Source organism: Mustela nivalis (assembly GCF_964662115.1).
Source record: "Mustela nivalis genome assembly, chromosome: 3".
NCBI lineage: Eukaryota > Metazoa > Chordata > Mammalia > Carnivora > Mustelidae > Mustela > Mustela nivalis.
In genome coordinates this window covers 84,652,832-84,669,591 of record NC_139022.1, presented here as the reverse complement: position 1 = coordinate 84,669,591, position 16,760 = coordinate 84,652,832, and the positions used below count along the sequence as shown (strand labels likewise).

The window sequence follows — 16,760 nt, the reverse complement described above, 5'->3', positions numbered from 1 at the left end:
CTTCTGACATGTATGTAAAGTCATCTGAATTGCATTCTGCCATTGCGTCTTACCAGGATCCATAAATCTTTAGTAATCATGAGATACTTGAGCAGCCCTGACTAACCAGGCATGGGATAAATGAGGCTGGGATCGGTTGGTCTACAGAATATTGAAGAGTTCCTCTTGCAGTGTGGACCTGAGTGCTATAAACCTATGCACTTGAAACATTCTTCATAGAGTTAGTCACACACACGACTCTGTGCCTGTGGCTTTTAATTTGCTTTTATTGTACTTTGTTTTCACTTTCTAACTTTAGCTAACTTTCACTTCCTAACTTCCTAGCTTTAAATATTTTATTATTGCTTTCAGGATGTGTATTTCAGTTAGACTTCTTAACTCAGTGGTACAGTCACAGTAAGCGAAATGGATGCTCACTTTTAAACTGTTACATAGATAGATGAATAGCTAGGTAGATAGTAGTTACCTTTAGGAGGGCCACTGCCTAACTTTGGGAAGACAAGGAGAGAGGGAGACTTACTTTTCATTATATACCCTATTGGATGTTTGAATTATATGTCATGTATATACATATTACCTATTCACAATGTTTAAGTTTTTAACAAATTAAATAAATACTTCAAATAAAATTGACATAAGCAATGTAGAGCTAATGCTTAAATAATTAATAACACTGGCCCTTTGTCTGAGATTTAAGAGCAGCTTCCCTAACTTACCCGATGGGCTGCCTTCCAGTGTTAGTGACCTTGACCAAAGGAAGAGAGCACTCTTCCCAGTTGGGAGTCATGAGAGTGGTTTGGCCGAATTATTGCCAATACTCTTATTCCAGATTGCCAGCACTGCTTTAACTCTTCTGTAAATCCTGCTCCCTCAGAGGGACTGACGGGGAGACTCATGAACCCTACCCTGGCCAGGAATGACCATCATGGCTGCATCACAGCCTGGTGAGAGTCCTAAAATAATGCTCACTGCATGGAAAATATCAACTTTAAAAGACTTCAGTGTAGAAGATAGATCAGGGTTACACAGCTGTTTTATAATGGAAAAGGGGTCTAAAATCTTCTATATAAGGAAATTCACAGGGCATCTGGGTGGCTCAGTGGGTTAAAGCCTCCGCCTTTCGCTCAGGTCATGATCTCGGGGTCCTAGGATGGAGCTCAGAGTCTGGCTCTCTGCTCAGCGGGGACCCTGCTTCCCTTCCTCTCTCTGCCTGCCTCTGACTACTTGTAATCTCTGTCTGTCAGATAAATAAATAAAATCTTAAAAAAAAAAAAAAAAGTTGGCAGTCATGGGAACAGGTGATAGCATACTCTGATATCAGGGGTAGCAATTCAGAGTGCTAGCATTAGGAAGTATGTTTCTGATCATCCTCAGGGACTTAAGAATCTGTTTGCTTGTGGGGGTTAACAGTGATGTACATTTTGCAGATGCTGATTGTTCAGTCCATGAGACCGGACTGTCTCATGGGGCTGCAATGTGGCAGTGATGTGGCAATGGTAGTCATTCTTTGCCATGGTGGAATTTATGGGCTTCCTCACCACTCCCTTTGAGGTAATGGGATTTTCCAATTGTTTAAGCGCAGAGTAGAGTCAACCTGAAAGGCCTGGCTGAATTGGGGAAGTTGCCCCGAATGCAATGAGGGTGGTCAGCATGATTGTTTGGTGAGAATATGGCTGAAGTGGACTGGACAGGTAGGACAGGATTAGGGAGCTCTGCCAGCAAGTGCTAGGGTACCCCTTTCAGGCTGCCCTAGAAGGCTGGTACTGGGCATGTCCGGGGTCTGTTTTAGGTTCCCGGCTCCCGAGAGGTCCTGGAATAGTCAGGAATAATTTTAGTGGAGTTAGAACCCCCATTCATAGGGCTCCTTTGAAAATCCTACCAATTCCTTTAACTTAAACTCTTTCAAGATATGGGAGCCGAATGCAGAGGGCACCGTTTCACAGGGCTTTCTCTGGGAAGTGAATCACAGTGGATCCACGTTCAGGTATATTCTAGAGGCAGACCTCTGGGAGGGAATCCTGTGACTCAGCTGGGTAATCTCTATTAGACTTACCTACTAGAAACCTTTAGGAAAGGTTGGATCTCCAATTTCTCATTGATTTTTCACTTGCTTCTTTCCCAGTTCTTGGTAGGGAAGAATTGGCAGGCTACCACAGGAGAGGCAGTGTAGTATGATGAAGATAAAATAAAGCTTGGAATCAGGCAAATCTGAATTTTATTACTACTAGCTCTGTGATTCTGAAGAAGTTACTTACCCTCTCTGAACGTAAGTTTCCTGTCCCTTGTTTGCAATCATATACTACCTCGTAACTTTTTATTTTGTATTTTAACAAATATGCTTTTTGAAAAGCAAATAAAATCATTTTTAAAAAGAAATATACAGACATAAAGTAAGATCAGACAGAGACAGAAACAAATTCTAATAAATCCCTAAGTGCTGGACAGGTTTTTTTCCAAGCTAGAAAAGTCAGAATCTAACCTGAACATTGAAGGTGGTAGTGTGGGTTTGGGATCACGGCCTCTGTATCAGTGCATGGTGTGCTCAGAGAGAGAGACTTAGTATTTGGACAAGTGCACGCTTTTTTTTTTTTTTAAAGATTTTATTTATTAATTTGACAGAGAAAGACAGTGAGAGAGGGAACGCAAGTAGGGGGAGTGGGAGAGGGAGAAGCAGGCCTCCTGCTGAGCAAGAAGACTGATGTGGAGCTTGATCCCAGAACCCCAGGATCATGACCTGAGCCGAAGGCAAACGCTTAACTGACTGAGCCACCCAGGTGCCCTGCACACTATTTCTAACTTGGTAGCATATTAAGTCCATTTTTGTCTAAAGCATTTTTTTTTAATTGAAGTTAGTTGACACACAATGTTACATTAGTTTCAGGTGTACAATGTAGTGATTCAACCTCTCTATACACCTATGCTGTGCTCACCACAGTGTAGCTGCCATATGTCATCAAACAACAGTCACATTGACTGTATTCCTTATGCTGTGCCTTTCATCGCCTTGAATAAGTTAACTGGAAAGGGACCTCCCCCTCACCTTCACCCATTATGCCTACCCCCACCCTCCTCATCAGTGCATGTTTTAATTTGAAAAGCTTAGTAATTGTAACCATAGCATTACTTACCCCATTGTTTAATTACTTTATTTTGCCTCATAATAAAGCTTTTCTGTTATTTGCTGACAGAGACTCAGTTTTTTTAGAAGCAAAGAAAGGTCCTATGAAACCTGGGGCCCTGTGTTTGTAGTCAGGAATACTGAGATTGGTGTGTCCCAGGGCTAGAGCCAAACACAGCCTTCTAATAAGAGGCTAATGAGGTTTTGATTATTTGTCTTCCGTGTACTTTCAGATTCTTTTTTCCTCAGTAAGGTTTTCTGAATTGATGTTCAGTGAGGTTCAGTGAACTTCACCCAAATACAGTGAATACATTTAGGGGTGCCTGGGGGGCTTAGTGGATTAAAGCCTCTGCCTTCAGCTCAGGTCAGGATCTCAGGGTCCTGGGATCCAGCCCTGTGTTGAGCTCTCTGCTCAGCAGGGAGCCTGCTTCTCTTCCTCTCTCTCTGCCTGCCTCTCTGCCTACTTGTGATCTCTGTCTGTTAAATGGATAAATAAAATCTTAAAAAAATAACAATTTAAAGCAGATGAAGTAGTCTGAAAATATTCTGACTTCTTAAAGCTTCCTTTTTAAATAAAAAGTGAATCTTTGAATTAGGGATGCGCAAGTAAGGAAAATGAATACTTCCTGCTTGAAAAACTTAACTTAGGGGAAAAAATTCTACCTGGGCAGAATTTATGATTTTGACCCGGAAATCTGAGCTTGACACCTGCGGCTGCTGCTAAGCTCTGAAGGGTCAGCGTTATCCATAGCAGCTCCATCAGCCAGGGTCCCCCTCAGACAGCAGTGTGACAAATGGGTTGTTAACTATTTAGAAGCTAAAGAGGGAGACCATGAAATAGAGATCCATTTATTTAAGCAAAAAAAGTTTCACCTCATTTTATTTTTTTAAGATTTTATTTGTTTATTTGAGAGAGAAAGAATACAAGCGAGGGTATGGGGTGTGGGAGAGGGAGGAAGAGAACTAGGCTCCCCACTGAGTCCCCTGATGGGGACTCAGTCCCAGAACTTCAGGATCATGACCTGAGCTGAAGCCAGACGCTTAACTGACTGAGCCATCCAGGGGACCCTGTTCTCCTCTTTTTAATACTGTCATTCATTATCAAGATCAAACAGGTAAGAATTCATTCATTTGAAGAAATGGCTTCTTAAAAAGTGGAGAAAAAGGAGAATAAATACTAACCTCAGAAAGTGTACCCTGAAATACTCCTGCTTAGTCTCCTTTCCTTGGGAGTTTCCTGCTCCTTACTTGGATCCTTGCTGTTTGGGACCCAGTGGCCAGCATGTCTCCTACACCAAGGCCGTCTGGTTCCACTTCCAGCCTTCTCCTGGGTGCTGTGGGCAGCCCTTCTCCTCTGCACAACCCTCCCCCAGGGTTGGTTAGCTGCCTCACCCGCCAATGCGCCAATGCGTGGTCTGTGCTCTTTGGGGAGTTAAAAGCTGGTGATTTTTAGGATGAGGTAATCTTAAGCCACACCTCAGACACCGCCTCAGAGATAGGGAAATAAGGGAACAAAAGGATTTTATTTATTTATTTTTTAAAGATTTTATTTATTTATTTATTTGACAGAGAGAAATCACAAGTAGATGGAGAGGCAGGCAGAGAGAGACAGAGGGAAGCAGGCTCCCCGCTGAGCAGAGAGCCCGATGCGGGACTCGATCCCAGCACCCCGAGATCATGACCTGAGCCGAAGGCAGCAGCTTAAACCACTGAGCCACCCAGGCGCCCGGGAACAAAAGGATTTTAAAGCTATGCCTGGCAAGAGAAAGAGCAAAGTTGTAAAATGTGTTGTAGTTGGGGCGCCTGGGTGGCTCAGTGGGTTAAGCCTCTGCCTTCAGCTCAGGTCATGGTCCCAGGGTCTCATGGTCCTGGGAACGAGCCCCGCATGGGGCTCTCTGCTCAGCAGGGAGCATGCTTCCCCATCTCTCTGCCTGCCTCTTGGCCTACTTGTGATCTCTCTCTCTCTCTACCCAATAAATAAACAAAATCTTTTTTTTTTTTTTTATGTGTTGTAGTTTGTTTTCAGCCAAGTGGGAGCCCTCCCGAGCTGCTCTCAGTTTAGTTCAGGAAGTTTAATTCAACAAGTGTATGCCAAAGTCCCAGGGGCCCAGTGGAGGGGGGCTGACTGCTGTAATGAGAAATCAGCCATTTCTAGGGAGCTACTGGAATTGCAGGGCACTTTAGGATTGAATGGTATGCATTTAAGTATACCATTTAAAGCATCAATAAGCTGAAAAGTTCTCTTGTTGTTTTTTTGTTTGTTTTTTGAGAGACAGAGCAGGAGCAGGGGAGGGGCAGAGGCAAAGGGAGAAGCAGACTCCCCACTTGAGCAGGGAGCCCAACTGAGGACTCAATTCCAGGACCCCGAAATCACAGCCTGAACTAAAGGCAGACCCTCAACTGACTGAGCCCCTCAGATGCCCCTGTTTGTTTTAAGTAGGCTCCATGCCCATCGTGGACCCCAAGCCAGGGCTTGAACTCATAACCCTGAGATGAAGACCTGAGCTGTGTGATCAGGAATCAGACGTTTAACAGACTGAGCCATCTAGGCGCCACCCCCCCCCCCAAAGTTCAGGGTTTTAATTGTGGTTTTTCCACTTCCAAGCTCTGATGCCCTAGAAAATTTACTTCACCTCTCTGAACCTTGCTGGTTCCCATGTAAAATGGAAACCCCTCTCCTGGCATCCACCCACCTCACCACTGTGGTCCATGTTGTGGGCCCTGCCCCCTGGGGCCATGCAACGGTCTTTCCCTAAATCTGCATGTCTGTGTGAGCCTGCCCATTCCAGAGTGGGTTTCCCTGGACATTGACACCCCTGCTTCCTTACATCATACATCAGAGCTACTTCCTCTCCAGGTTATTTTATCTTCTGCTACTTCTCCTCTTTTGAATGTCCCATTTTTTGCTAAAGACTTCTGAGAACTTTCCAGTTGAGAAACCAGGGTGACTTAAAACAAGGAGCCACAGGTTCAGAACTCATGGATAGCTGAAAGGCCTTTACTACCACCTTTCCTCTGGATTTGCTTGCTTTCCTTTTCAGGCAGTGAAAACAATGTAACTCATCTCCCTTTCCAAACTAAGTGTTGGCTACTTGTGGCTGATTCATCTCAAGTTCCCCAGGACATTTTTCTCTTTCTATTTAAGTACCCTTATTCCATATTTCCCCCCGAATTTCTTATTTTGAACTACATTTTGTATTCTTTTTGAAAGATTTTATTTATTTATTTGTTTGTTTGTTTGTTTGAGAGGGAGAATGAGAGAGAGATCACAAGCTGGGGAAGGGGTAGAAGAAGAAGCAGGCTCTCTACTAAGCAGGGAGCCCAGTGTGGGACTTGATTCCATGACCTGAGCTGAAGGCAGAGGCTTAACCCGCTGAGCCACCCAGACGCCCTGCAGTTTGTATTGTTTTATAGTTGGGGTATACAACCTAAATAAAGTACTTAAGACCCTACATTTAGTATTTCATCATCCACATTTAATATACACACAATGGTTTTACCTGTCATTCATTCCTGTACCTCAGTGTCGTTCCCCTTAGCTATTACAAAGACATTCAGACGATTTTGTGACTATAAAACATGCAGTTCTCAAGTGAAATGTTAATTGCTGCTTCTACTTTTCTTCCCTCTGTTTATCCCCACCATTTTCTTCTAACATAAATTCATGTGTTTTTTTTTTCCTCTTCCTCCACCTCCATTTACAAATAAATCCTCTTTTTCTCCCATACTGTAGTGTGATATGGCCACTGGTGGTGACAGACAGAGAGACCAAGAAGTTAATGTCAAAGAATTGAGACCAACAAAAATGAAACCCGAACTTCTGAGTGGGCACATCCCTGCAGGCCACATCCCTAAACCTATTGTGATGCCTGACTATGTCGCGTGAGTGTCTGTTTAAATTCTTCTTCAAGGCAGAAATGGAGAGATCCCATTTGTCTCCAAGGTCATGCTCTTTGCTTGACAACATTTATATTTAAACAATTGTTTATTCCTAGAGAGGTAGGATATTGAATTGAAGATACGGCATGGTCAGTGAGGAATAAGCTAGGCTGATTTTCCGTTCAGCCTGTTTTCAATGAAAAAGTCACAGCGTTGGTTAATTTTTTCCATCAGAAAATACCCTGTGATTCAGACGGAAGATGAACGAGAACGATACAAAGCTGTGTTCCAAGACCAGTTTTCAGAGTACAAAGAGCTCTCTGCAGAAGTCCAGGCCGTCTTGAGGAAGTTCGACGAGCTGGATGCAGTGATGAGCAGATTGCCTCGTTGTTCAGAAAACCAACAGGTCAGTGCCTGCAGCTGCCTAGGAAGGGCCCTGAGGAAGGAAAGGTAAAATCTGACCTTCACGTGAATGTGGGGCAGCCATAATCACCATGTGCATCTGCTGTCTATGTCTCAGAAAGTCATTTGAGGTCTTCAAGGGCACTAGTCAGGATTATAATTCACATTATATAGTTTCATATCTTCTGCTCTTAGTTATTAAACAGTTATAAAACAATCATTTTGTTTTCTTAGGCAAAAAATAAATTTTCCTAAAATACATACTGAATCCATCAGGGTCCTAAAGGAGACTGATGGCACACTCAAACTGAGACAATTCGAAAAAGATTTATTCACAAAGGTGTGGGCAGGGTGTAGGGGAGCAACCAGGGTTAATGCATTCTCCAGATTGTCCAGGGGTAAGTGACAGCCAAGCCGTGAGCACCCCAGATCCAAAGAGCACAGTGCGTAACGACGGAGTAGATCTGAGCCACTGGGCACACACATCCACACATTATACGGATAACTGTGATCATGACAGTGGGAGCTAGGGAAGAGTCACAGCAGTCACCAGGGACTCAGTCACTTTCCGTAAGGTTCTAGAGTTTGGGTGGGGGTTGGGGAGGGTGTCGCATTTTAATATTTCTGAAATCAGGATGCCGTGATAATCTGTAGCACTTTTTATCAGATGTACATTTTTTATTGAGACACAATTCACATGCCATAAAATTCATCCTTTTAGACTGAACAATTCACAGTGTTTTAGTACATTCGCAAAGTTGTATAACCAGTAGTACCCCTTAATTCCAGAACATTGTCATCACTCCAGCAAGAAACCCCATACCCATCAGTACATATTCCCCATCCCTGCCCCTCTCCCACTGACAAGTAATAATGTACTTTCTCTATAGAGTTCCTTATTTTGAACATTTTTATAAATGGAATGATGTAATATGTGGCCTTTTGCATCTGGCTTTTCATAACACTTTTAAGGTTCATTTATATTGTAGTAAGATTCAGTATTTCATTCCTATCTGTGATATTTATTGTATGTACCACATTTTCTTTATCAACTTATCACCTGATGAACATTTCAGTTTTTTCCACTTTTTGTCTGTTATGAGTAATGCTCTGAACATTTAGCTGTAATATCCTAACTTTTTAAAAGACTGTGTATTAGTCTAAGATATTATTTGTATAATTCAAAAATTTTTATAAAGATTTTTATTTCTTTGTTTGGCACGCAGAGAGAACATAAGCAAGGGGAATGGCAGGCAGAGGGAAAGAGAGAAAGAGGGTTTCCACTGAGCAAGGAGCCTGTTGCGGGACTCAGGAGCCTGGGATCATGAGCTGAGCCGAAGGCAGATGCTTAACTGACTGAGCCACCCAGGCGCCCCTATAATTCAAATTTTTAAAACTCACAGCATTTTTAACAAATGTCAAGCAAGTTAATGTATATATATAACTAATACATATTTTATATATGTGTTTTCTGCTCCTGTGATCCGTAAGGACTAGGCATCTTTGTTTTGACCACAGACTATTAAGTGTACATTTAAATCAGTTATAATTATGAGCTCTCTAAGCCATAATGTCCAGCGTAGTAACTTTTCCCACTCCTGGAGCAAAGGAATGGTGTTTTCTAGGAGGTGCCAGTACCAGGAAGCAGGAAAAATCCCTCAAATATTGCAGGTCAAGGATCACTTGGTACCATTTGAAAGACAAACAGGGTTCAGAGGTCCAAGAAGGATGCCCAAATTTATAGGCCCTCAAAGGAGTGCAGGAAAGATTGAGCAGGCCTCTGGAGACTGTGTCGACACAGGCTGGGAAGAGCAAGCTGACAGACAGGATGCTGAGCAGTCTAGTCATGTCATCTTTGAGCCTGGACCCAGTGGGCTCTGGTTTATGGCTTTGTGTGAATGGACAAGGGCTCTGCCAATTGAGTCTGCACCTGATGGATGGGAAGGACCTGATTATAGTAGGGACTGAGACTGGGTCCTCCCGTGATATTTCTGTACAGTATTAACAGTAGTTGTTTCCTGTGGTTTGTACAGAGCATGGTAAGTAAGTAGCCAAATGACAAGGCCACTGTTAGTCTCCATGTCTCCTCAGGTCCCTATCTAAAGTAGAAATATTAGTTGTATCACAAAAGTTAACTTCTCATCTGCCACAGGCTGAGCTTTGCCATGGGCTGGAGTCAGAGGGAAGGCCTTTTGGTTTCCTGACAGGTCCCCAGGGTGGTGTTCAAAAGCCCAGCGGTCTGGTTTGGAGCCATAGGTTTTCTCACGGACCTGCTGTGTGCCCTTGAAAAATAAATCACATGACTTTTCTATGCCTATAAAATAAGAATATTGCTCAAAATAATCTGATCCTCACTTTCTAAAGTTCCGTTTGTCTTTTTTTTTTTTTTTTTAAGATTTTATTTATTTATTTAACAGAGAGAGAGATCACAAGTAGGCAGAGAGGCAGGCAGAGAGAGAGGGGGAAGGAGGCTCCCCGCAGAGCAGAGAGCCCTCCGGGCTCCATCCCAGGACCCTGGGATCATGACCTGAGCCAAAGGCAGAGGCTTAACCCACTGAGCCACCCAGGTGTCCCTAAAGTTCCATTTTTCTGACAGCCTCTAGGATAGGTTTTGCCATTCATTTTTTTTTTTTAAGATTTTATTTATTTATTTAACAGAGAGAGAGATCACAAGTAGGCAGAGAGGCAGGCAGAGAGAGAAGGGGAAGCAGGTTCCCTGCTGAGCAGAGAGCCCAATGCGGAACTCGATCCCAGGACCCTGAGATCCTGACCTGAGCCGAAGGCAGAGGTTTAACCCTCTGAGCCACCCAGGCGCCCTAGGTTTTGCCATTCTTATCTCAGCCTGCATCACCCTCACCACACCTCTGGCCCCAGCAGCTAGTTTCTTCCCAGGCCAGGCCCTTTTCAGAGAGGTGACAACTAAATTAGCCAGTCACCTCTATGCTGGCAAACAATCAAAGCACAAATGACACTCCTGCAAAAGGCAGGAAAGAATTAGAATAGGTCGCAAAAAGAATGTGGGTGGGTGATGAGAAATGTCTCTCAGGAGAGCTTTTTAGAACTACAAATATTTTTTTTCCTGTTTTACTTATTGGATTTATGGTATCTGACAACTCTAAAGCACAGGTTTTACATGGATAAATTGCTTTAGTAACCTGTTCCTCTTGGATAGACTGTTCAGTCCATTAACAAATTTCGTATTTGTTATAAATACATTTTTAGTTAGAAGGAACCTTACTTAGTTATTTTTGAAAGTCAAATAGTCTCAACCTCTTAATCCCAGTGTGTAATGTGGTTATTACATACTAAGCACTTTACCAGGGTCATTTCAAATATGTGAACCTTCTCCGAAACTTGGGGTTGCCAGGAAGGTAACAGAGTCCTGGGACCAACTGGTTGCCCAGGCTACACAGCTGCTGTGTGGTGGCCCTGGGACTCAGTGCTGGTTTCATGCGGGCGGGGCCTTCCTCTTTTGTTCACCCCTAGACTCCAATGTGTGTGGCAGGCAGGAAGCCTTCTAATCTTTGTCCAATGAATCGAATTTTAGTGTGTGAATACTTTCATTATAGTCTTAGATAAAAATAATTTTCTGTTCAAATTCCCAGTGTACTTAGATATTCTTAAGATATGATTTGAGTAAATGCAGGTGTTTTAATTCAAGTGTACAATATATTATTTTTAGGAACGTGAGAGAATTTCAAGAATCCATGAAGAGTTTAAGAAAAAAAAGAATGTGAGTAAACCCATTTTCTTCTTCAGAGTATATTCGTATGCATGTACAGTGGTGACAGCTGACAGACCTTAGATTCTTTCAGCTAAAGTAGTTCTCTTTAAATATTTCTTCACATGCTACTTACTAGAGAACAGGAGTGGCTCCTGAATGCCTTTTCTTCTCCTCTCTGTCGTGAACACATTCTGTTACAACCTGGTTTTTAGCAACCTATAGAAAGGAGCACCAATATAGGACTTCTCACTGACATTTCCTTCAAAAAAAAGTCATTTTCTATTTTTCATTCCATCCTTAATTGCACAGTAGAGGCTGGAGAGAGCTTCTGTTAATCTTTTCTGTACTTACTTATTTGCTCTTTAATATATTTTAAACTATTGAAGTTAAAGTTGTTCTCAGCTTTCTGTATTTCCCACTCAGTTTTGCTATGAAATGGAAAGTTCTAAAAAATAAAATCATCTTTAAAAATGTAAGGAGCCGCTATTCTTCTTAGGAAGATTTTAAAATCTGTTGCAAGAAATCTGCTATGAAGGGTCATTTTCTATGTGATAATACGTTTCTGTGTTCTTCTCTGAGGAAACTAGAAATGAAAATATTGGTTGTGTTTCCTTTGCAGGATCCCACATTTCTGGAAAAAAAAGAACGCTGTGATTATCTGAAAAATAAACTTTCTCATATAAAGCAAAGAATTCAAGAATATGATAAAGTAATGAACTGGAATGTGCAAGGTTATTCTTAAACCTTATTTGAAACTACTTTTTTAATGTTAAACTTAATATTTATTTACTGTTTTTTCCATGCTAGTCTGTGATAGAGAAACATGTGCTTTCTGCATCAGCTTCTTGTTGGTTTAGCTGGTCTGCCATGCTATGATAGTATGACTTCACTTCAGACATTTCAAAACAAGTCCAGATTTACCAAGGACCTTTACTCAGAATGGAAGAAATGCTGTGTCCATCTGTGTACAGTTTATATTTAACCTGTTAGAGGTAAAAGTTGTTTAGAGGTCTTATCCTCACAGTGTGATGAGCACACAGAGCATCATTCTGGGGCCGTTTTCTCCTTTTTAACTCAGGCCAGCTCCTGGGGTTTCTCTAGGACATGTTTGTCTTCTGAGCCAAGGCGTCCTGCCTTCTCTTGGAAGGGCCTTGAATCCAGGATCAACATTTCCAAGTGTTGGGATCTGAGGCAAGTTTCCGTATCTCTCTGTGCCTATTTTCTCATCTGCAAAAGTGGAGCTAATGGTAGTGCCTACCTTGTAGGGTTGTTGTGAGGCTGAAGTAAGTAATGTTTGTAAAGCTCTTAGAAGAGACTGCGGCACGTTACACACAGTCCATTAGCGCATGCAGTCCATAGAAGTGATTGTGACGTGAATACACTGCCAAGGGAAGGTTCTTACTGAGCACGCTCAACCAGTTAACCAGAAGGCCCACCTGTCTCATGGGTTTCCTTTTTTGTCATTAATAACTCTTACCACATGTAGCCTTAAGCAGGTGCTTCCCTGTGGTTCTGTGGCCACTGGGGTCCACCGCACCCTTCCTATCATGAATCGCTATCACTGTGCACAGAGGTCCGCCTCCCCACAGCCCAGCCCGATGCCAGGATTGTGTGACCCCCTTGCCTCTTCTGCCCTATTGGCTAAGGCCCCATGACCCTACATTTGTTTAGAATCTCCTTTCAATTTATTGTGATGCTTCATCTTCCCAAACACTCTCTCGGCTGTGGGGCTTTGTCCATGAGTAGTAGTTTCGGTAGTATGAACAATGGACTACCTAAACAAATGTTTTTAAGAAGTCATTGCTCCTGGATCCTATTCAGCAGCATCTGTCCTGTGGCAAGTTTCCTGGGTGCAGAAGTACACCACAGCTGCCATTCAAACAAGTAATGTTCAGACAATTTTCTAAAGCAATGAAACCAAAGAAAAGCATGTGGAAAAGCAGAGCCTTCAAAAGCGTTGGATATTGAATGGACTTCCTTGTTTTTCTTTATCTTTGAAATCTTACTTAGTGTTTATTGTTACTATTTTAATACCGTGGCTCCCAGAGTATGCTTACTCTGAGATACCCTGTGTGTCTCAAGAGGTGACACCTAGGGAAATGTGAGATCCCTTTCAAAGCCCCCCCTTTAACTGGAACAGCCTCACTTTCTGTTTTATATGTTAGGGTCCCATCTTAATATTTTGCTTAAGAAGCACACCAGTGCTTTAAAAAAGGGAAAAAAAAATACCAAACCATGAACAATACGATTTTGATGGATCATAAGGAGTTAGATTCATAGTGAAATGAGGTGTTAAAACGTTTAACTTTGTGAAACTTAATTTTACTATAATTGTAAATGTTAATCTTTGAAAACCAGTGTTGTAACACTAACTTTTAAAATTTCTCATGTCAGTACCTAGGCTTATTAAAATTTCAACTACTTGTTTTTTCTGTGTGCCCTTCCTTGTTTGTTTTTCTAGCATTCCTGTGTTGACTGGGCATGTTCTTGAAAATATTTTCCATTATCAGAAAACAAACTGGAAAGTCATTGAAAACCTGTAGGTCATGATGTTCAGGTGACAGTTTCCTCCTCCCCCATTATTTGCAAAAATTCAAAGCCAAGGCCACTGTGTACCACAAGCTGAGTGGCTTACAACAACAGAAATCTATTGTCTCACGGTTCTGCAGGCGGATGTCAAGATGTCAGCAGGGCCATGCTCTCCGAAACCAGTAGGGAAATCCTTCTTAGCTTTTGGTGGTGCTGGCAATCTTTGACGTTCCTTGGCTTGTGTGTTTATCACCCCAATCCTCACCCCAGTCCTCTGCCTTCACACTGCCTTCTCCTTGTGTCTTAGGTTTCATTTGGCTCTCTTCTTATCAGGACACCAGTCATATTGGATTATGGACCCACCCTCTCATCTGTGACCTTATCTTAACTAATTACCCCTGCAAAGATGCAGTTTCCAAATAACATCACATTCTTGGTGTACCAGAGGTTAGAACTTTTTTTCCAGGGGGAGGAATACTATTCAACCTTTGCTATTACCTGTAGCAAAGTTTTGAAATCTGGAAGCAAAGATATTTCCCTGTACATTTTCCTTTTCCCAGATGACTTTAACATGTATCCTAATTTGAAACTTAATAGGAGAATATGTCAGTATATCTAAAACTTAGAAGAAAGTACATATTCTTCAGTCATGCATTTGCCAGTTCTGTGCCAAATGCTTTTGTCGGCCAGATACTGTTCTAGCATGGAGGACCCAGTAGTTGGTGAAGCCAAGAACCTGGGGCTATTGTCTAAGGGGATATCTGAGTGAGAAGGCCTGGGCTTGGTGACGAAGTACACGTTTCTGTTATGCGCATCTCTAGAAATGGTTTGTGTACTGAGCCTAATCTTGGGATGCACCAGTGTTCAAAAGATAGGCAATATCGGGGCGCCTGGGTGGCTCAGTGGGTTAAGCCGCTGCCTTCGGCTCGGGTCATGATCTCAGAGTCCTGGGATCGAGCCCCGCATCGGGCTCTCTGCTCAGCAGGGAGCCTGCTTCCTCCTCTCTCTCTCTGCCTGCCTCTCTGCCTACTTGTGATCTCTCTCTCTGTCAAATAAATAAATAAATCTTTAAAAAAAAAAAAAAAGATAGGCAATATAGGAAAAATCTGTAATTTTTTTCTGATTCTCATCTTTTAAAAAAGAAAACTATTACAGAAAAAAATTTTTTTAAGATTTTTTTTTTAAGATTTTATTTATTTATTTGACAGATGAGATCACAAGTAGGCAGAGAGGCAGGCGGAGAGAGAGGAGGAAGCAGGCTCGATCCCAGAACCCTGATATCACAACCTGAGCTGAAGGCAGAGGCTTTAACCCACTGAGCCACCCAGGCGCCCCTTTTTTAAAGATTTTTATTTATTTATTTGGCAGACAGAGATCACAAGTAAGCAGAGAGGCAGGCAGAGAGAGAGAGAGGAGGAAGCAGGCTTCCTGCTGAGCAGAGAGACTGACGTGGGGCTCGATCCCAGGACCCTGGGATCATGACCTGAGCCGAAGGCAGAGGCTTTAATCCACTGAGCCACCCAGGCGCCTCCTTAAGTGTGTTTTTAAAGAAGAGTAACTGAGAGGCCACACCAGCCTTTAAAGAGCAACTCTCCTATACTAGAGAAACTGGGAGCAGTCAGAAGGTAGGAGAGTTCGTGCAGCCCAGCAGACGGAGAAGGTGGACTTTTGAGCTCACTACAACCCAGACTCCATTACTTCCTGTGTAATCTTGACCGTTGAACCTCTGTAAGCATCAGCCTCTTTATCTGTGACATGATGATAACATTATTACCTGATGAAACTGTTGTACAAATTAAAACAGGGGCAGGGGGATCACCTGAGTGGCTCAGTTCCTTGAGTGTCTGCCTTCAGCTCAGGTCATGACCCCATGGTCCTGGGAATGAGCCCCACATCATGTTCCTTACTCAGTGGGGAGCCTGCTTCTCCCTCTCCCTCTGCCTGCCTCTCTACCTGCTTATGTTCTCTCTCTGTCAAATAAAGAAATAAAGTCTTAAAAAAAAATTAAAACGGAATGATGCATGTGACATACATGCATCAGGGAGATGTTGCTCAATAAGTGGTGAAAAGTATACTTGTCATTGAGTTAGATAATGAGTTGGCTATTTTAAAGGTACAATATCAAAATGACTAATAATATCAGTAATAAAAGGCTTTTTCAGAAAGTATAGGTAGCACATTTATTACAGAAAATTTAGAAGATGAAGGTAAGCTCATCCTTGTCCTCCCAAACACACACAAATAAAATTGCCCATAATTCCAGCCCTCAGAGGTAGTCCCTGGTAACATTTTGGAGCATATCCCTCCATTCTCATCTTACTCAGGTATGTATTTCTTACATATATAAAGAAGAGCTTTGGTATCCACAAAAATTTTTTTTAAATTATGTATTATGTTGTGTTTTAACTAAAACTAGATCATTTAATTTTTCTGAGTTTTTATGTTCTCTATTTCATTTTAATGCAATTCAGTTACATATATTTTTTTTAAGATTCTATTTATTTATTTATTTGACAGGACAGAGAGATCAGAAGTAGTGAGAGAGGCAGGCAGAGAGAAAGAGGAGGAAGCAGGCTCCCTGCTGAGCAGAGAGCCCGATGCGGGGCTCGATCCCAGGACCCTGGGATCATGTCCTGAGCCGAAGTCAGAGGCCTTAAACCACTGAGCCACCCAGACACCCCAGTTACATAACTGTTTTAAAGTTATTTTCTTTTAAAGATTTTATTTATTTATTAGAACATGCGCACACTGGGGGAATGGGGGAGGGAATCCAGATGGAGAGGGAGAAGCAGGCTGCCCTCTGAGCAGGAAGCCTGACAAGGGGCTTGATCCTAGGACCAGGGGGAACCTGACCTGAGTCAAAAGCAGATGCTAAACTGACTGAGCCACCAGATGTTCCTGTTTTGTTTTGTTTTTTTTTTTTTTTAAGATTTTATTTATTTGACAGAGAGAGAGAGAGAGATCACAAGTAGGCAGAGAGAGAGGGGGAAGCAGGCTCCCTGCTGAGGCGCCCCTCTTTAGGGTTTTTTTTTTTTTTAAAGATTTTATTTATTTGACAGAGAGAAATCACAAGTAGATGGAGAGGCAGGCAGAGAGAGAGAGAGAGGG

General features: G+C 42.4%; 1 protein-coding gene across 7 annotated transcripts in view; it reads left to right on the top strand.

The window, feature by feature from the left end:
• Window positions 1-13,550, top strand: part of MARVELD2 (MARVEL domain containing 2) — an 89,130-nt gene extending 75,580 nt beyond the window's left edge. For all 7 annotated transcript variants that reach the window (XM_082722970.1, XM_082722965.1, XM_082722966.1 and 4 more), the window contains 4 exons: window positions 6,852-7,000; window positions 7,232-7,403; window positions 11,082-11,132; window positions 11,743-13,550. In XM_082722970.1, coding sequence (XP_082579096.1) covers window positions 6,852-7,000; window positions 7,232-7,403; window positions 11,082-11,132; window positions 11,743-11,865 — 495 coding nt within the window. In that variant the 3' untranslated portion in view covers window positions 11,866-13,550. The remainder of the gene's footprint in view (window positions 1-6,851; window positions 7,001-7,231; window positions 7,404-11,081; window positions 11,133-11,742) is intronic.
• The last annotated feature ends 3,210 nt before the right edge of the window (window positions 13,551-16,760 follow it).